Source organism: Arvicola amphibius, chromosome 1, assembly GCF_903992535.2.
Source record: "Arvicola amphibius chromosome 1, mArvAmp1.2, whole genome shotgun sequence".
Lineage (NCBI taxonomy): Eukaryota > Metazoa > Chordata > Mammalia > Rodentia > Cricetidae > Arvicola > Arvicola amphibius.
In genome coordinates this window covers 18357334-18378343 of record NC_052047.1, presented here as the reverse complement: position 1 = coordinate 18378343, position 21010 = coordinate 18357334, and the positions used below count along the sequence as shown (strand labels likewise).

At 38.5% G+C, this 21010-nt stretch overlaps 2 protein-coding genes across 2 annotated transcripts in view; both read right to left on the bottom strand.

Annotated features, from left to right (window-relative positions):
- Tmprss11a (transmembrane serine protease 11A) overlaps window positions 1–13562 on the bottom strand; it is a 53635-nt gene extending 40073 nt beyond the window's left edge. Inside the window, exon 1 of the mRNA XM_042054649.1 lies at window positions 13543–13562. Within this exon, the coding sequence (XP_041910583.1) occupies window positions 13543–13562 (20 nt within the window). The remainder of the gene's footprint in view (window positions 1–13542) is intronic.
- Window positions 13563–17417: 3855 nt separating this feature from the next.
- Window positions 17418–21010, bottom strand: part of LOC119806629 (transmembrane protease serine 11G) — a 32774-nt gene continuing 29181 nt past the window's right edge. The window contains exons 10-11 of the mRNA XM_042054645.1: window positions 19235–19377; window positions 17418–17579 (exon numbers count right to left, since the gene is read on the bottom strand). Of these exons, the coding sequence (XP_041910579.1) occupies window positions 17418–17579; window positions 19235–19377 (305 nt within the window). The remainder of the gene's footprint in view (window positions 17580–19234; window positions 19378–21010) is intronic.

The following is a 21010-nucleotide window of genomic DNA, read 5'->3' as shown; positions in this document are numbered from 1 at the left end:
TACTCAATACTTCACAAAAATTTAGGATTAGAAAACACAAAATATTATAGTCTTAAAAGTTGTTAAACAGAGAAAAAGCAGGACAGCCTTTCAGTTCATCTCGGGCTTTGCCTCCACACCTAGGTTCTAGCTTTTCTTCTAATTAATTTATAATGTTGGGCTCGTGACTTTCTCCACTTATAAAGGTGAGTTGCTAACAGGAGCTAAGTCACAGACATGGGAGGATTACATGATCTAACATGTGTAGAAGGCACATTATAAGTACCATGACTTTGCTGGAAACAGAAAATATAATATTCAATCGATAATTGCCAGTTAGTAATTTTAACTCTTAAGACAGTTTTAGACTGTATCAGGAACTGCACTTAACAAATTAACAAGTAATTTAAACAGTTATTGAAAATCAAATTGCAATTAAAACACAAATATTTGTAATGTACTTTTCCCAAACAGCCTTTTCCCCTAAAGGCGATAACCAAAAGGTGAGTTTAGTCTTCTTTTTTAATAAAGCACTGCTTATACTAAGGAGCTAGAAGATAAGAGGGCTTCTGAGAAGCCTGTCCCAGATTCAGGTGAAGGATAGCTAATCTGCTATAAAGTAGGTAAGTGAGATTTTAGAGTGAAATCCCCCAAGCCAATAACGATTTTGAAAGGATAGGAATATGGCTATTCTTACAGGGAAACCTAAATGGAGTTCTGCCAACCCAAGACCAGAGATGAGATCACAGACCCCATGGCGGAGACATCCAGGTTCATACAGCACAAAGAACAGGCATGTGAATCAAATGGTATATTCCCAAGTCCTCCACATTGTGTTCCTAGATAGTGAAGAAATAAGAAGTACGATCTTGAGCAGAACCGTCGGACGCACTTTAGAAAAAGTGTAAGTAAGACTCAGGTTATCCCTCAATTATTTAGCACCTTCTGGCCCTCAGTCTTTATGAATGCCATTAGTGAGATTTGCTATCGCTTGTGAATCTTCCATTTTGGGTGAGTTTCCCTGAATTTGACCCAAAGCAACTGTTGCTCCCTTGTGTTTCTTACCATCTTGATTTTTTTTTTTTGCTAGTGATATGTCACTGACATCTGAAATGGTGAAAATGGAGCACTAACATTACTCCTATAATAACTAACATTACTCCTATAATACAGTTTCCCTAAACCATAAAAATTTGTAGGTACATAATTGTTCACTAGAAAAGAAAACTTTTTGTGCTTATACTTTCAAAACTTGATAATTTTGACAGGAAAAAATGGGAAATGTAAGGTTTTGCTTTATAATGTCTTAACATCTATAAACATTGAGTATGAATTTTCTAATTCAAGGAATTTTAACAAATAAGCAAAACATTAGCATAAAGTGTTTGTGCTTGTTAGCCTGCTTGTGTGTTAAGTAAATATCTGTGCAGTGTTGGCTATGCGTGAGACACTGGTGACCCTCCTAAGTGTGTCAGAAATCATGGTTACTGTATGATTTCTTTTAAAGCTCTGATCTAGATAAGTCTCCCGAGATTGGAGGGATGTCTGGTGAAGCTCACTGACTTAGCAGCTGTCTAGGATCAAATTCTCACACATGAAGTTCCCAGGATGGTGCCTTCTACCTACCAAGATAGAGGTTAATAAGGTGACTATGCTCATTCATTAATAATATTATATGATGTATGTTTAAGACTACAAAATTCGGACATCTGACAGTCCTGTAAGCATGGAGAAGTATCCTAACTTCTGTGTCTTCAGATTTCATTCATTAAGATAGGCATTAATGGCAGGTTGGCCAGGCTCTTGAATGAAAAATGTAAAATATTTAATGTAAAATATTTTGTTAATATTATAAATATTAACAAAAATGAAATGTTATCATCCTAGTTATTAAAATCACCATTTTTAAATATATAGTTATATCAAAGTAGCTTTTTCTATCTTTAGATGTGGCAAATCCTATTTAAAAATTCTTATTTTTTACTTTTCCTCACTAAGTAGAAGAAGTTGTAGAAAGTCATCACACCAGCACCAGTCTCAATCTCCTGCTAGCTCAGCTTCTCCTCAGGTGTAAGGTTCTCTACAGTGGACTGGGGGGTCTCTGAAGTTCATGACTTCTAACCTCCCTCACTCCACAAGAACCAACACAAGGCTACAAGGAGAAAAAGCTGAAGGAACAGTCTAGATACTGCTGGGCTGCTGCTGTGAGGACTGTTTTAAAACAAATCATCACCACCATCACCATCACCACCACTACCACCTCGACCATCACCACCACCACCATCATCACCACCAGCGGCTTTTGTTTCAGAATCAACTAGGACAAAGTGTGATGCCTTTCCCAGTGCTATCCCGATTACTAACTATTGAACTTGGCAACAAGAAATAATGCTGCTGCCGATATTTTCTTTTACAAAAAACCACCAGTTTTTAACACAGAGATTACTTAATGCAGCCCACTATAAAGATTCCAGAACTGTCTCAAGCTTAACTGACATTTGAATCCCTGAAGGATCCCTCCCCAGCCATGCTCCGACACTGGGGAAGCTATTCACTGGCAGACAGCACAGCACAGCAAAGAAGCAGGGCCCAAAGGAAACAAAATGAACTTACCGATGCAGATACATCATGAATGGGAGGAAGGGAGTTTTCCGATGCCAGCCACTGAACAGGACGTTCCAATCAACTCTATGACATCCCTACAGGTATTAGACATCTACTACTGGAAGGAATAAGGAAACAAATGACAAGTAGTTGAAAAGAAACGAGTTTGACAAGTCTGAACACAGAAGCCTCAGCCCATAGGACAGCTTGGAGAAAGCAGGAAGAGAAAACATACTCCCAGCAGGAAAGAAATGGTTCTGGTTCTCCTTTCTTTTCTTCTCTTCTTCTCTTCTTCTCTTCTTCTCTTCTTCTCTTCTTCTCTTCTTCTCTTCTCTTCTCTTCTCTCCTCTCCTCTCCTCTCCTCTCCTCTCCTCTCCTCTCCTCTCCTCTCCTTTCCTCTCCTCTCCCCCTCTCATATATATATATATATATATATATATATATATATATATATATATATATATAACCTTTGTTAAATAAGAAAGTGGTTCCATAGATTTTAAGTGAGAAATATATTATGAAGGCAATAGGATTAAGAGTTTAAAGGAGATTATTGGTATGCATAGGAATAGTTTAGGGACAACAACATAAAGTGCTCAGAAAGAAAGAATCATGCAATTCTGGTTGAAAAACACTCATCTTAAGTGTCAGCATATATTGAATTTAGCACAATACTAATTTATCATAGAAGATACATTGTTATAGTAATCAATACACTAACAGTTTACTTAAATGCCTACTGTCAAAATATAGGCAAATAAATGTCAAATGAAATGTTTTAAAAATGGTCTAATGTAATAAACAGCAACATGTATATTGGTATTTATCAGAGTGGGAAAAGCCTAAAAAGAAGAAATAAGTTCTTTCATTTAGGCAAACAACACAGCCAGCGCATGTGTGCTCATTGTTCACGTTAATGTCTTAGTAGCAAAACTGAAGCCTCCATCTCTTTCCCTTTGACTCTTCTGATGAAAGGAACTTTGACCAACTCGGTTTCTATCATTCATTGCCCGCCTTCTAGAGCAGATAGAGTATGCAGTGTGATCCAGTTTCTTCCATTATTATGTGCCCCTGGGGTAGTCCCTTTCTCCCTTCAGGTGGCAGTTGTATAGTCCTCTACCCTGGGGTAGTCCCTTTCTCCCTCCTGGGTGGCAGTTGCACACTCCTCTGTACCTTGGGGTAGTCCCTTTGTCCCTCCTGGGTGGCAGTTGCTCCTACGTCACTACCAGTGTCCTTAACATATTACTACACATCTGAAAAGTTAGAAATAAAATTAAGTGTGATGCTATATGTGTGAAAATGTCACAGTGAAGTCAATTACTTAGAGTCCTAACTAAAAATTAAAATATATTAAAAATAATATAAATATTTCAAATATAAAACTTTTTCATCATTATGGATACCGTATGTCCCAAATCAAGACGTCAACAGACTGTGATCTTTCTAGAGGAGTCTAGGGAAGACTCATTACTTGATGTTTTAAAATTGAGATATTGAGTGTTGAATGAATAACTTCACACATGCAAGGGTATTGCTGTATTAATGGGCTATATACCAAACATTTTAAAACAGGCTCTTGTTGAAGTCCTCAGGCTGCCCTTGAATTGGCATTGTATCCCAGACAGGTCTTTGACTTACAGTCTTTCTGCTTTAGCTTCCAGGTGGCTGGATTGCAGGTTTGTAGCATCAGGCCTACCCTCCTCTCGCATCTTCCAGCACTTATGGACCAGGGACCCTTTGGCTTGTGATTGGTAACTCCAGCTTCTGCCTATAGCCTCTCCAGGTTGTCTCATCTGCCTCTCCTTTCTCTCTCTCTTTTATTTTTGGATGTTATTATATAAATATATATAAAACATAAAACTTACTATATAAACCACTCTTAAGCATATTATTTTCTGAAATAAGTATATTCACATTCACAATATCTTGTAAGCATTACAACTATCTGCTTCCCCAGCTTGTTCCTTATTCCCAAACATACTCTGAATCCACTCAGCACTAAAGCCCAATTCCTCTCTAACTCCAGCACCCAGAAAGACTATTCTACAATAGCATTGTGTAGTTATTAATTTAAATTAATTAGTACTAATTGATTAACAAATCAATTGATTATAATTAGTGTAACCTGACTATTCGTATTACCTCGCTGAGGTCAAATCTTATATGCCTTTCCACGACTGATTAATTTAATTCAATATAAAATTCTCAGGGTACACCTATGTTAGAGCATGTTACAGAATTTATTCTTAAAGCTACATGAGATATGCAATATTTGCTCATGACTTGCTTATTTGTTTATCTCTCAGTCTGTTGAAGTTCATCTACTTTTTTCAACCGTAATGATTCTGCTGTGAACATGAGTACAGAAATGTTTTGCGTGAGTCCCTGCCTTTGATTATTCAGGCATATACCCAGAAATGGAGCTGCTGAAGTGTATCATAATTTGTGCTTAGTTTCTTGAGAAGCCAAATAGTGTGCTCTGATGTAAAGATGTTTTAAATTTTGATGTAGTCCCATTTACGTATTTCTTCTTTTGTTGTCAGTCATTTTGGTTAGGTGTCCAAAAAATCCACTGCCAAATCCAATGCCATGGAATTTGTCTACTATTTTTTTTACTCTAAGATTTGTATTCTTTGGCTCCCTTAAGGCCTTTTGTCCCACTGGAGTTGATTTTTGTGTGTGATGCAAATTAAATGGTACAAATTTCATTATTTTGTAAGTGGATATCTAGATTTTATAATTAATTTTATTTGTTGAAAACATTATATCCTTTACTTATTGGATTGTTTCTATTCTCATTCATTAGTTTATGCATCAGTCTGTCCTTCTTCAAGTACTGAACTCTTTAGAGTATTTTTATGTATTTCTGGCTGTCCTGGAACTCATTGGTAGAAAAGGCAGGCTTAGCCTCATACTCATAAAGATCCACCTGCTTCTGTCTCCAGAGCACTGAGATGAGAGGCGTGTGCTACTATGCCTGGCTTACACTGTTTTAAAATAGATGTCTTTAAATTTTTAAAAGTGTGGTGGTGGTGGTGGTGGTGGTGGTGGTGATGGTGGTGGTGGTGGTGGTGGTGGTGGTGGTGTGTGTATGTGTGTGTGTGTGTGTGTGTGTGTGTGTGTGTAAATGCAAGCAGGCTGTGAGCTGTCTCATGTTGCTCACAATGGAAGTCAGGTTCTCTGCCAGAGCTATAAGGCTCATAACTGCCAAGTCACCTCTGCAGCCCCAGCACTACACTCTTGATTAGTTTTGCCACATGTCTCAAGATCTAGAAGTATGAATCTCCCATCTTTTCTTTTTGAAATCATTTGGAATAATTAGTATTCTTTGAAATTCTATATAAATGTTGGTATGAATTCTGCCCAATTGTCTTTGAGATGATTAAAAGTCGTTGTCTAGTAATCCCTAGGTCCATCTTTCCTCTGGAATTGTTCCTGCTAATCATTGTTTTTCCTGGAAATGGACCACACTTCCTTATTTTTTTCTCATTGAAGAATAGACATGAAATATTATGCTGTTAAACTGGATATCAGATTACCCCTTCCCACATTTGTTACTGTCGTTTTCTGTTGCTTGTATGTTTACTGATTTATTCAAGGAATTCTTGTAAATACTATTTTCTTTGTCATGGATGGTCTCTTAAGTCTTGGTTTCTTTAGTTTATTGAAGACTAGATTTCTTTAGGTGCATAGAACCCAGAATTGCGACAAAAGAAACAAAATACCCAGATCTTTCAAAATTGGCCTCAGCACTTACAACTCTTTCCTATGACTTCATTTGATCTCACATACCTATTAACTTTCATCATTTTAATTAGTCTCAAAATGGTCTTTTATATTTGCATAAAAATTTATACTTCTTTTTTCATATTAACATTAATGTGGGATACACACACACAGAAGTCCTCTTGGAATAATGAATTACAACTGTTAGCATTTCTTCAATGAGAATGAGTGCAGAGTTGAGTCACTGTGCTAACAGTTTTGTTCTGAAGCTAAATACACTGATCACATGGAAACAGTTTTAGTTGAAGTAGGCAGGGCATGCTAAAATCCCACTTACTCAGCATTCTGGAATCTCCCGAGAGATGGTGGCTGTGAAAGCTTTTGTCCTTGAAACTTCAGGAGGAGCCTGTTTTCCCTGTTCCACGTAAAAGCAAGGATACGGCCTGATAATGATGTAAAAATGCTATCTGAATTTCTACTATACCGTTCATCCTTTTAATAAATGAATAAGATGGGAAGGTGTAGATGTTTTAATGTTGCTAGCTAGTGAAATTAGTAGCAAGTATTTGATATAAATATGAAAGGCATTGTAAATTAAAAGATTACTGTGCAAACCTTTGTTTTAGCTTCTGCAACACTGAGAGGTGCAATCTGGTTGTAATTTTGTCAAGTTCAAAGGTAATCCTTTGGCAAGGCAATCCCTTTTGCTTGTTCCAACAGCCTTGGGAAGTTTGCTCAAGTTGAGAAAACCTCTCTCTTTTCTGGAACAAGTAAACCCAAAGGCACATCATTGTTCTGATGAAGAAAATGTACCACGATATAGTTTGAAACTAATTTAGAACATGGAATGGTACAGATTATCCGGTCACAGTACATGGATTTGGCTAAAAAGAATCTTCTGCTATACCAGAGTCCATGGAAGTTCTACTTCCTTCCATAACACTCCCTTCCTTCCCTTGTCTGCTGGGTGCCTTGTAATGTTTCAGCCTGGTTTTAATCCGATTTCTCTTAGAAATAAGTTACTGAGGATTTCATCAGCAACTACCTTGGGAAACTGCCTGGTGCTTCTGGGTATAGGGTCACCTTTTGTTGATGATTAGTCTTGTCCCCTTGACAGAATCTAAACTCACCTTCCAGGTGAGCCTCTGGACATATCTGGGGATATTATCTTGATTGATTAATTGAGGCAGGAAGCCCTGCCCTCTGTGTATGGGCAGTCCCTTTCTGGATTCCTAGACCAGGTAAATTGTAGGGAATGTTTCTCTGTCTCACCAGCCAGCTCCCACATCATGACAAAAAAGCTTAATATTAATTATGAAAGCTCAGCCTATAGCTTAGGTTTGTTCCTAACTAGCTCTTATAACTTAAATTAGCCCATTTATAATAATCTACTTTTCACTTATAATAATCTATATTCTATCATGTGGCGTGACCTCTCTGCCATCTCGCACCTCCTGTTTCCTCTTCATGTCTCCTGGTATCTCCGGTGTGCCTAGATTCTCCTTCTCTTCCTCTCTCTCCCAGGAAACACTGCCTATATCTCCTACCTAGCTATTGGCCATTCATCACGTTATTAAACCAATCTGAAGGTGACTTGACAAAAACACATCTTCCAGCGTACAAATATTCTGCAGCCGTACAAAGAGAAAGGGAACCCCGAACCAGTGTGCCTTACTGTCTTCTGTTCCTGACTATGGATGCCATGTGAGCAGCTGCTTCATGCTCCACTGTTTCTCTTCCCTGTCCTGTCAGTTGTACCATGAACTGGGAGCTAAAATAAGCCCTTCTTCCCATAAGTTGCTTTGGTCAGGATCTTTTATCTCAGTGTCAGAAAAGAAACTCGGGCAAAACTCAGGCTGTTTTTGACCAACCTGACTAAGTGGTTCTTAGGTGATTGTTAGAATTGTTCTGTGGCTGAAATGTGGAAGAGTTTGGAACTTTGAGTTAGGAAAACTCTTAAATACAGGAAGCAGAGCATAAGGGGCCATGGTGCTGGGATCTTGAAGGAAAAAATGGTGAGAGGAACCTAGCCAGTTGAGCTTTCAGACAGGAACAAGACTTCTGTTCACTTATCCAGTCATATTGTATTTTGGCCAAGAATCTGGTTTTATTCTGCTGATATCCTAAAAGATTAAATGAGGTTGAATTTTGAAGATGATGGATGATGGTAACAATGACATTATGATGATGGTGGTGAAGATGATGATGATTACTTTTACTATTATCGTTTGTGGCAGGTGAAATCTCAAGACAGAATCATATTTGGCCTGGTGTGACAAGGTGCTGTACTTGTTTAAGAGATCATCCTGCTGGGTGGTGGTGGCGCATGCCTTTAATCCCAGCACTCGGGAGGCAGAGGCAGGCGGATCTCTATGAGTTCGAGGCCAGCCTGGTCTACAAGAGCTAGTTCCAGGACAACAGGCTCCAAAGCCACAGAGAAACCCTGTCTCAAAAACAAACAAAAAAAGAGATCATCCTTACTGGGGAGAAATATCCAGTGTTGCACTGGGACAATAGAAAAACTGTCCTTGGGGCAAAATCCTGTCCTTTGGAGGCTTGACCTTGTGAAGAGTCAAATTCATTTAAAGAAAAAAAAGCCTATATGTTATATATGTATTTTTTAAGTAAGTTTATAAAATAAATTTTCCTTTGGGTGTATGTAAATGCTATGATATACAGCAAATGTCCAGTCCAGCGACATAGCTCCAATGGTGGTATAGTGACGATTTTATTTTAGGAATACTCCAAAACTGTCTTATTGGTCTTAAGACCCATTCAATAGAAAGGAATTCAAGCTGGGTACTGTAAACTTAGCCAAACACCTTTGGGTGGAGAGGTCGTAGTAAGGAAACTATTGCTACCATTTTCCTAAATCAATACAGTTTCTCACTGTATTATAAACCCTTATTCTTATAGCTGTAAATAATGCAGCTCTCTCCACTTTTATTACTTAGGGTTCCTATTGTGTGATAAGATACAACCAAAAGTAACTTGGGAAAGAAAGGGTTTATTTCACCTTTAGATTATAAGTCCATCACAGAGGAAAACCAGGGCAGGAACTCAGGGCAGACATAGGAGCAGAGGCCATGGAAGATGACTGTTTACTGGCTTGATTCCCATGACTTGTTCAGCCTGCTTTCTTACAGTGCCTAGGATCTCATAGTACCCAGCCAAGGAGTGGTACTGGCCAGTTACTTGGGCCTTCCTATATCAAATCAAGAAAATGCATGGCAGGTCAATCTAGCAGGGGGATTATTTTTTCAATTGAGGTTGTCTATTTCAAAATGTCTGGCTTGTGTCAAGGTGACATAAAACTAAGCAGGTCACACCTTAATAAGGAAGCTTGTTTTTGTAGCAGACAGAGCCTTGTACAAAGATCTACAATGGATTAAAAGGCAGAGAATAGGTTGTAGGTTGACTGACCATATACAACCCTGTGTTGTATAAGCACCAGTTCAATTCCTACACCTACATTTCAGGGAGTATCCCAGAAATAAGGATAGATAGAAATATACTAAGAGCCAGAAGGAAAGAATGCCTGCTGAGAGCTGGTTGACTTCTAGATACAACATATAACTGAAATTGCAGTCATAGTATGGTTGCTTAAACAAAACCTGCATAATGACCATGCAAGATGCAAGTTGACATGCCAAAATGAAAAGGGGAAATTTCACAAGGCCTTACCCCTAGATGAGAAGCTATAGGCAATGAAAGGATGTCGGAGAAGGAAGAAACAGTTTTCTCCAAGGAAAGGGCCACTTATAGGTTATCCAATTCCAAGTAGTCATCTCTGAATACATGTATATATGAGAAAAAATAAATGGACTCAGTAATTTTTTATGTGTGTGTATGTATAACAATAATAATTGTAGAGGAGGTGATGAATTTGAGATGGAGTTGGAGCAGAGGCGAGAGGGACAAGGGGAAATGATGTTAACAAAGTGTGCTTACATACAGACTTCTCAAAAAATGTATCAAAAGTAAATAAGCCTAAAAATAAGGAGTTCTCTGATTTTGAAAAGTCAATGCCCAGGAAAGTGTTTCCCCAGGATCAGTACACAGTTGATCTGGCTGTGGTCCAAGAGGCTCAGGCAATATCTCTAGACTGTAGCAATGCCCTTCTTGTGGTGCTGACTTTGTTAGCATGGCCAGGCCATGTATGGTAGGGTTGAAGTCCCAGAAAGAAGGCCTGAGAAGCCATTATGTGCAGCTGTGGAGTTGAAACCTAGGTTCCAGTCCTGGAGACTCCAGATGCTGGAGATGTCAGTACCATGCAACATAGACCAAGGAGAGCTAAGGCAATGGAATGGAGGCAACCTAGGAGAAAATCTTTGAGTGCTTTCGACAGTTGCCTTAAGGTTACTATTGCTTGTTGAAAAACCTTGACCAAAAGCAAGTTGTAGAGGGAAGGATTTATTTGGCTTGTAGTTTCATATCATAGTCCATCATTGAAGGAAGTCGGGACAGGAACTCAAGCAAGACTGGAACCAAGATGCAGGAGTTGATGCAGAGGCCATGGAGAGGTGCTGCTTATGCGCTTTTACCATGTGGTTTGCTCAACCTACTTTCATATAAAATCTAGGATCACCAGTCCAGGAATAGCCCTACCTACAATGGACTAGGCCCTCCCCCATCAATAGCTAATTAAGAAAATGCCTTACCGCCAGATCTTATGGAGGCATTTTCTCAATTGAGGATCCCTCCTTGCTAATGACTCTAGCCTGTGTCATGTTGACACAAAACCAGCCAGCACAGCAGCATAGCTGGAAGGAGGGGTGTCAAGCCTTTTAGAGTCTAGTTGATTACATTACAATCCCTAGATGGGTACAGAGCTTCAGTATTTAGTGTTCGCCTTGTGGATTTTGGTGGTCTGTCTTCCTTCCTTCCTTCCTTCCTTCCTTCCTTCCTTCCTTTCTTTCTTCTTCCTTTCTTTCTTTCTTTCTTTCTTTTTCCTTCCTTCCTTCCTTCTTTCCTTTCTTTCTTTCTTTCTTTCTTTCTTTCTTTCTTTCTTTCTTTCTTTCTTTCTTTCTTTCTTTCTTTTGTGTGTGATTATTTCTTGCTATGCCCTTGTCATTCTTCTTTAAAATAGTAGTGATATTTTGTGTCACTAGATGTTGGAAATTTGCAAATTATTTTTGTTTTTCTAAGAGATCACGGTTAAGAGTTTTTGGACTTTTATAGTGTTGAAATTGTTAAGGCTTGTTGGAACAGGTGATGTTAGGTTGAATGCATTTTCCATTATCAGATGGCCATGAGTCTATAGAAACAAGAGATTATGGATTAGAAATGACGTGTTTTAGTTTCAAGTTGACAAGAATGAAGTGGTTAATGGTTAGTATGATTCTCAACTTGACAGGACCTAGAATGGCCTTGAATGTGAGCCTCTGGGCATGTTTGTGAGTAATTATTCTGATGGCATTGACTGAGGATGGTAAGATATGCCCATTGTGGAGGTGAGTCCCTGGAAGGAATCCTGAACTCTGTAAATAGAGAAGAGAACTAAGAACCAGCAGGTATTCACAACTCTCTTTCTGATTATGGTTGCCATGGGACCAGGTGTTTCTAGCTGCTGCCAATTACATTTCTCTGCGTTGGTGGACTGCCTTGAAATGTGAGGTAAACTAAGCCCATTTCCCTTAAGTTATGTTGTCAGAGTGTTTCATGGCGGCAACACAAGAGAAACTAAGATACCCTTGCAAGTTACAATGACGTAGGCAGCTGAAAATGGAAAGAAATTTGCTGCACTGTATAGGGGTGGGAACATGTTAGAATCCATAGCCCACCTAATAGGAGTTGAGGATAGAAGTGGTTACCCCAGATAGATGAAAGAAAGGGGGATGGAAATGGGGAGATTTTGTCTAAGGAAATAACAGTAGATTTGGGTAGACACAATTTCTTGTTGTCAATGACACACTAAATACAGTTAACAACAGAACAGTTATACAATAAAACAGAAGATTTTTGAATGAGCTCATAAATGAATGATGGAAATGTAAGGTGATGGCATGATTGTTGCTCTAATCAGTTGTTATGCCATATATACATTGACTTTAAACATCACGTTATACTTCATAAATACGCATAAATAATTATGTGTCAATCAAAAAAAACAATTAGTTAAATTCTAAATGTAAGAGTTTGTTTTCAAGCCAGGCGGTGGTGGTGCACGCCTTTAATCCCAGCACTCGGGAGGCAGAGGCAGGCGGATCTCTGAGTTTGAGGCCAGCCTGGTCTACAAGAGCTCGTTCCAGGACAGGCTCTAGAAACTACAGGGAAACCCTGTCTCGAAAAAACCAAAAAAAAAAAAAAAAAAAAAAAAAAGAGTTTGTTTTCAAAACTCAAGTCAGCAGCAGCTGATGATCTAGTAGATTGTCAGAGTTTGACTGTTTAGTTACAGCACATCGCCTGTGCTTGGGTCAAGCAAGGCCCAAGGGAACTGGAAACCTAAGCTAGCACAACTGAATGATGTCTCAGCAGTTCTGCTTACTTGCCGAACCCTCACAGCTTATAGATTTTTCTTAGGCAGTCTTTCATCCTGCTGCCCAGCTCCTTCCTTCAAGTTTTAACACTTCTCCTCGATAACTTAGCTGTCATGTGCTGTGACTGACAATGAAAAGGACTGAGTAGGTATTGAAAGGATTGCAATATTCAATTGAAAATCCTTCTCAGAAGATGATTTTAGAGCCTACTCAACTGAGAAAGTGGAGAACTGGGTAAAGAGCAACTCATTAACTAGGGGGCATTTTCCAAGCTATGTAATTTAACATTTGTGGTGGTTTGAATGAGAAATGTCACTGTAGACTTGTATTTTTGAGCACATGATCCCCAGCTGGTGGCGCTATTCAGTAGGTTATAGGGCTTGGAGAGGGCGCAGCCTAGCTGAAGGAAGTAGATCACTGAGGTTAGGCTGAAAGGGGTTAAACCTCACTTCCTGTTCTCGCTGCCTCTGTGCGTCCCTTTCCTGCCATGCTTTCCCCATCTTAGATTAAGTTCTCTGCCCTTATAACCATAGGCTGAAGTGGAGCTTTCCTCCTTAAGTTGTGTTGTGCTGTGATATTTTATCCCAACAACAGAAGCGCGACCAACACAAGAGCAAGAGTAACTGCTGAGCTCCTGCTCCAGCCGGCGAGGCTTCTATTGATAGGGTATTTCTGTGTCTAAGATAGGGCATTTCTGTGTCTATCTTTCATATCTCTGAAAATTTTAAACTTCATTTACATATTTTATCCTTACCTTTCTAGGGGGCTCCTCATTTTGAACTTCTTATTAATTAATACACTTCTTAGTTGTATCTGTGAAGCTACTGATCTCCTCACCTATCCTTCCCCATTTCTATTCTGTTCTAGGTCTAATATTTCCATCTTTTCATGCATCTTATTGTCACAGTCTTAACAGCATTCTCATTCTTGATCAAGGTGAGAAAGGTAACATCGTTCCTCAACTATTTAAGTTTTGATGTCTCATCTATTTTATATTCTTGAGTGTCTGAGAATATGCCATCTCATCTATTAGTCTCATGAGGAAGTTCAGAGTGTTTATTTTGGAATATGACTTCATGTTTTCCAAGAGGAGTCAGCTATTTTATCTGGCACTGTGAACTGCGGAAGAGCCAAGCCTGCCCATTACCTGGGTCAAGGTGAGTTTTAAGGAGCAGGTTTGGGGTGAATTCCAGGGTTAAGATTTTACAGGCCACAGTAACTATTACAGTTTACTCCCATTTGCTGACTGTCTAGCTCCGACTAGCTCTCCCATTGGAACTCACACTGATAAAACCCCAAGAGTGAAGCAGTCCTAGAGCTGGGGAGATGACTTAGCAGTTAAGGTGCTTGCCAAAAAAGCAAGAAGACCAGGTTTCAGGTTTGGACAGGACACAGAAAGGTCATGAGTTCTGAGTTTGCTTGACAGATCTTGTATAAGAATAACATTATCTTATTTTAAAAATAAGATGTAAATATATGAATAGTTTTTTTATGTGTGTGACATAGTAGGACAATGTAACAGTATACACAAAACTCTACATTTCAATTTGCTTAAGAGAACATGGGGAGAGGATGTCAGATTATTTAAATATCATCTGCAGGGAAAACCTTATACATCATTTTCTTGAGGATTGCACTTTGTAAAATAAGATGGGCCAGAAGATGGCACTATAGTAGCACATTTGGTCTATGTGTCTCTACATCGTAGGCAGCAGTGGTGAGCTATTTTCCCATTTCCTAGACTCAACTATAAAGAAATTGTAACAACAGATTGTATGATGCAGCTCTTATTTTATTTGGGCTGATTGGCTGCTTGCCTAAGTAGAATTCGTGTCACCTCATTGGCCTACCATTAATTCTTACTTTTTTTGTTTGATTGCCATAAATACCTCTTCCTGGGTTAAGAAATAGTCTTGTCAATTTACAAAATAAAAGTTCCTTTTTATTTTTAATACGCCATTAATTGGCAGTATTCTTTGATCTTTTTCTAGGTAGGTTAAAAACTCCATTTCTGTGTTTTCTACTTCAGCCTCGCCTGTGTACATGGTTGCGCTACTACATCTTGAAGAGTTTGTTTCAGTTATCAGAAGAACCCAAGCACGGCCCTGGCATGCCAGCCAACACATATGCAGTTATCAGAAGAACCCAAGCACGGCCCTGGCATGCCAGCCAACACATATGCAGTTACCAGAAGAACCCAAGCACGGCCCTGGCATGCCAGCCAACACATATGCAGTTATCAGAAGAACCCAAGCATGGCCCTGGCATGCCAGCCAACACATATGCAGTTACCAGAAGAACCTAAGCATGGCCCTGGCATGCCAACCAACACATACGCCTCAAGGGGCTTATCCAAGATACCATTAAACTTTTTTTTTGATAGTCTTGAGAGTAGAGACCTGGTTTTGAACACAGCTGTATATACAACATCTGGAATGCCTGATACCTAACATATGGAGACTATCAATACAAAAAATGCAGCTATTGCCTCAAAGGAAACACGATATAGTATATTCTGGATCAAAGATTAGTTACCATGACCTGGGACCACATATTCAAGTTATGCTAGAAGCTATGTTCTAATGTGGTATCAAGTTTGTTAAATTTTTATAAGTATAGAACAAAAGAAAGGTACAAATTAAGGCAATGAAATATTTTGGTGTGACTATTAGGTAGCAAGTTACCTCAAAACAGAGGAGACTCTGAGGCAGGTTTCCCAAGCTATATGAAGACATCCTTAGCTTTTGGGTTCGTGGAAGCTAGTTTTCTGTTAGTACATTCTAGAAAAATGTACCAAATAGTCACAAGAATGTTAGTTCCCACACAGAGGTGGGCAATGAATGGCTCCTAAGAACATTCTAACATTCCAACTCTCTGCATTCATAACTTTATAAGAAGTTAACCAGACTTTTAGAACTTAAACACAGCTGTGACATTTTTATTTATGGGAACTTTCACTCATAGGTTCAAGAAGTTTGTTAGATGAATGAATAAGTGATCATAAAAGGCGCTTCCTAGGATAATAAAGTTGTATCTTTAGACCTTTCTGTGGTGACAGAGTAGTAGCCACTAGTCACATACGGCTATTTGTTTGTATTATAACATGATTAGTGCAAATAAGGAAATAAAATTTTAACTTTAAAAATTAACTTAAATCTGGATAGGGCTACCATATTGGACAGAGTACCTTGTAGGGCTTAGTGATGCTTTGTGTCCTACGGGCATCTCGTGTAGAAGTAAGGAATGTTGCCAAGTGGCAGACAGTGCCTATAATGATCTCCCTCCTTCCCCAAACAGAGATGCATCTGTGACAAAATGTCAGCGGTGTGAAAGTTGAACCATTACTCAATGACAACTCAGGGAAAACAAAATTGGTTTATTATCATAAATACCTTTCAATATGTACAGTGTAATATATTAGTCATGAATCAATACAAAACCCCAATGAAAACCTTACCACAGCAGTTGACTCATCAACTATAAAAATAGGTAAGCTGTACAGAGTAATTCTGTGTTTGGTTTGACACTACTCTATTCTCACAGGTGAAAATGAAAAATGGACAACAAAATACATATGAAAATACCAACTTTATAATTGAAACTAAGGTATTCTAAAGATGCTTTCCTGATTATTTGAATGTCTTATATAAATATTCTATCGTAGAATATACGTGCTATTTAACAATAAATTGAATTGTTGCACAACAATACCCTTGCCAACATTTTATAAAAAATATTTTATGAATATCTACTGGTACTTTAGCTTCTTATATTAGGGATTTACATTTTCTTGGAATTAATTAATGCTAACGTCCCATCTTACAAGTACTTAATTGTTCTAAATCTGGTTGAAAATAAAAATAGTTAAATAAAATGAATTAAGAGAATATAAAGTACAATTGAAAAAATAAATTTATATAAGTATTGCAACATCTCTCACTTTAGATATGGAACTGAAAGTAACTTTATTAGACTCTTGCCCTTTGCATTTTATTCATGAAAGGGCCAAAAATATCACTTTTAATCTTTTATGTGATTAAAAACCCACTGCATCAAAATAAATTGTCTAATAAAATATGTACAAATATAAATATGACGTTTCAGGGAAAGATTCAATACCTATCTGAAGATGAAGGAAATGAACCTGCTCATTGCCGTCTCCGAAGTCCCAGTCTCGGGTCTAGTGCTTGCTGCATCATTTGTCAGCATTGGCTTAGACAGTAACTTGGCCTGTCGAGTCAGGGGACCGACAAACTGCCAAAGAGAATTCTCTATGAGGACGACAAAAACTATGGAGACACCAGAGAAGGGTCTGGAGAGAGGCAGAGAGTGGCGGTGCAGTTAGTATTTAGTTAATCTCCCGATTACTGTAAGTTGAAAAAAATATGAAGTAGAAGAACAGAGGTGAGCAGGGCGGTAATGAGATGTTTTGTGGAGCAGACAGCATCCTTTGTGTTCATGGTTGGTGAAATCTTTTCAGTAAATGCGGAAAAAAGTCTGTCCCCTTCTGACTTGACCACACCATGCTCGTTTGCATCTCGAACTAGATGACCATGTTCACGGTAATAAACACTGAATGAAATTTGCCGGAGGTTGTGTGTGACACTCCAGTTTGAATAAGGGGTGGCATTAGATGTTAGTTTTAGATTTAATCCAGTTCCGATAATGAGTCACTCTGGTGTAAATTCCGGGCTTGTTTTCTTTTCCACAGTCGATTCCCCAGCTAACAATGCCAAGAAGATACCAGATGTTTCCATCGTGTGGAATGACCAGGGGCCCTCCAGAATCACCCTAGAAAAGAAGGGAAATATAATCAATGTGGGAAATATTGTTTCCGAAATGAAAACTAATTGGCTCCTGTCTAATAAATCCATATCTGGAATGAACGCTCCGACTGCTCGACAAAGCTTCTTTAACTCTACTAGTTAGAAGTGATGCCTTGGTTTAAATTAGATTTTCACCTTGTTCCACTCTTACTAATCAGTAGAAGAGTGTTCTGGAATGTTCTTTCAAATGTGCACTATTTATTAATGAAAGGCTATGTATGGCAAGTCCCCAGTAAACACCTTCAAAGACCTAAACCATGAGTATTTCTTGCTTACCTTTAACATAAGATTTCAACAAAAGATTTAAATTTATCTTTATGTAATAACTTTATCCTTTCCAAAAATAAAAAATACCCTATGATAGTTTATTACATTTTCTTAGAATGAGGGAAATGGTAGAGTCTGGAGGAGGCAGAGGCTCCTGAAGCAACTTTAAGGCTCCTTCCTTTCCACATTCCTCCTACTCTTAGTCTCTTCCAGCGTCTGGTGAACAGCGTGAGCACCCTAATTGGCTGAAGGCAACCCTCCTCAGCTGCTTTCTCTCAGCCCTCCATTACGATTGAGTTCCTCACGCTCTTAATTTACTGCCGGTAAAAGGAAGAAAGGGAGTACAAGCCAATGAGCTGAGAATGTCAGCTCCTGTGTGGATCATGTTTAGTCTCTGAGTTGTGTGATTCCATTGTATATTGGATACACATTTTGCTTCTCCTTCTCAGGGGGAACTGGAAAGATACCTTCTATTCTCGAGTGTGTAACTAAACCCTGACTTTCTTCCTTTGTTTTAGTAACCTGTGCCCTAATGAAATTGTAAACTCATTGCGTTTGTCTTAAATTTTAGTTTCCTTCAGCAATGTCTCTAGTAACCTGTGATTCACAAATAGCTGAATAAATAAATGAATGCATATTTATTATCATTGTACGACAACCAATGTCAGGTCAATAAACATTCATGCATGCAACAAATGTCACACATGTGCCAAGTTATCAGAGCCAATATTAATTCTTCAAGGAATCACTAAGTTCCTGTGCCTAGTCACAAATGCTATATAGGTCACATCTTTAATTCATGAGTTATTTTTAGTTCTTCAAATAGCCATATTTGGAACTGATAATGTGCTTAAATGCTTGCAATAAATGTATTGTAAGTATGGAGAAAATGCTATTTCTATAATCTGAAAAATGATCTGTGATATACTACATTTATAGGAGTGACTACAGGTAATTATTATTCCCAATACTGTAATTCTATTTGGACATACACTATTTAATTACAAAGGTTAGCAGAGCTTGTCTCACTGTGGATCGAAGTTAATAGGAATGAGATATTCAAAGTTTAGTTGACTGAGTCTTAATTCTGCGGCTTCATGCCTGTTTTCTACTCTCTGGCTGGATTACTGATCTCTACTAAGAGTTCTGATTTTCTACTGAAAACCTTGCTTAGATAGCTCCGTTCAATATGCTGTTTCACGAGGAGATGTATGTCTTGTTCTCCAGTCCCTCTTCACACCTCTCTCCTCCACAAGCTAATTTCATGGAACTATACTAAATGACATCACTCTGTGATCAATGATTTCATCCTTATCGAGTAGAGGCAGTTTTTGTAGATCAGAGTATACTTACCTCACAGGCGTCCAGTTTCCCTGTCAAGAATCCAGCACATATCATTCCTGATGATATAGCTCCACCATACACATTCACTTGGTTACATACATCATTACTTATGATCTCTATTTCAACCTCCTGGAGAGAATTGGGAAAGGGACCTAAATAGGGAAACAATAAATGGATGAAAAACTGTTGAAAATCTCATTATTATGACAGATCTGAGTTAAACGTCCTTCCCAAAGTTGGAGAATTTGGGACTCGATGACAGTATTCAGGATCAGTTACACTTTGGGGTGACTTCTATGTGAGATAACCATATTTGGCACATTTATTAGTATCATCTCTTTATCCTTGCAAAAAGTACAAAGGATAGATATGGACATTCTAGATTTGCCATTGAAAAAAATTGAAATCCACCAGGTTAAGAGTCGTGCCGTGGTTGCATAGCTGAATAATTACATAAGCAATGCCAGTTTAAAGCTAAGGTATTTTTCACCACCTGGAATCTACCCACACTCCTACAGCATCACTTCACAAAAGACATAGAGAATTCCAATTTATAAATCATTTAGAAAGAATAGCATTACCAAGAATCAAGTTTCATTCTATAGGATCCAATTGCTTCACGAGAAGGATGATGTATACAATGAAATTGGTGTGGCTTGTTGTTCAAAACAAACATCAGTACAAATAGAAAGACGGCACACTCATCGTGCTGTTTTCACTAACCACATTACTTAATTTGTTTGCATTGGCTGTAATGAAAAATTATCCTTTACTTAAATGTAATATTGTTTTAAGCTATTATGTTTTCATGTTTCCATTTACAGCTTCAGTTAAAAATTCCATTCATATGAAATTCTTGTTCTTTTTGTAAGAGAAGAATTAGCATAATTAAGAAATTGGGGACTTAGTAGTCTTTACATATATGCTGTGGCTGTTAGCTTGGTGTTTTTTGTGGGACTCCTAACAGTGGGAGCAGGTGTGTCTCTGACTCTTTTATTTGTTCTTGGAACTCTTTTCCTTCTGTTAGGTTGCCTTGTCCAACCTCTATATGAGGACTTTTGTCTTGTCTTATTATGTCTTGTTTTGTCCTGTTCGGCTGTTCTCTCCCCTCTTTTTTAAAAATTGTTTTAAAAACAATCTTTTTTATTTTATGTATCAATCCCAGTTCCCTTTCCCTTTTCTCCTCCTGCTCCCCCCAGCTTCCCCACGCCACCCACTATCCACTCCGCAGAGAGGTGAGGCCTCTCATAAGAGTCAACAAAATCGGTTACATCACTTGAGGCAGGACCAATGCCCTCCCACTTGTATCTAGGCTGAGCAAGGTAACCCTCCATAGGGAAGAAAAAGGATGTCTTGATAGAGGGAGCCATTATGGAATTAGCAAGAAACCTGGCTGTTGTCTCTTGGAGGTTTGCTCTTTGCTAAAGGAAAACAGAAGAGTAGTGAATCAGGGGATAGGGGATTGGGGCAGAATCTAGGAGAAGTAGAGGAAGGTAAAACTGGTTGGGATGTATTATATGAAGAAGGAGAAGAGGAGGAGAAGGAGGAGGAGGAGGAAAAGGAGAAGCAGCAGCATAGGAACCCAAAACTCATGCCTACATCTAAAAGTCTGTGCTTGCTATTTTTTGAATATTATTTAGTGGAACAAAATGTCATATGTCTCAACTTGATATTGTCACCAGATTCAGAGATACATGGGTCAGAGCCTCCCATTTAATATTTAATGTCAGGCAGGAACAGCTGTTTGGATTCCTTGCTGAGACCCTTTTGGTTTAGTACTTTGGC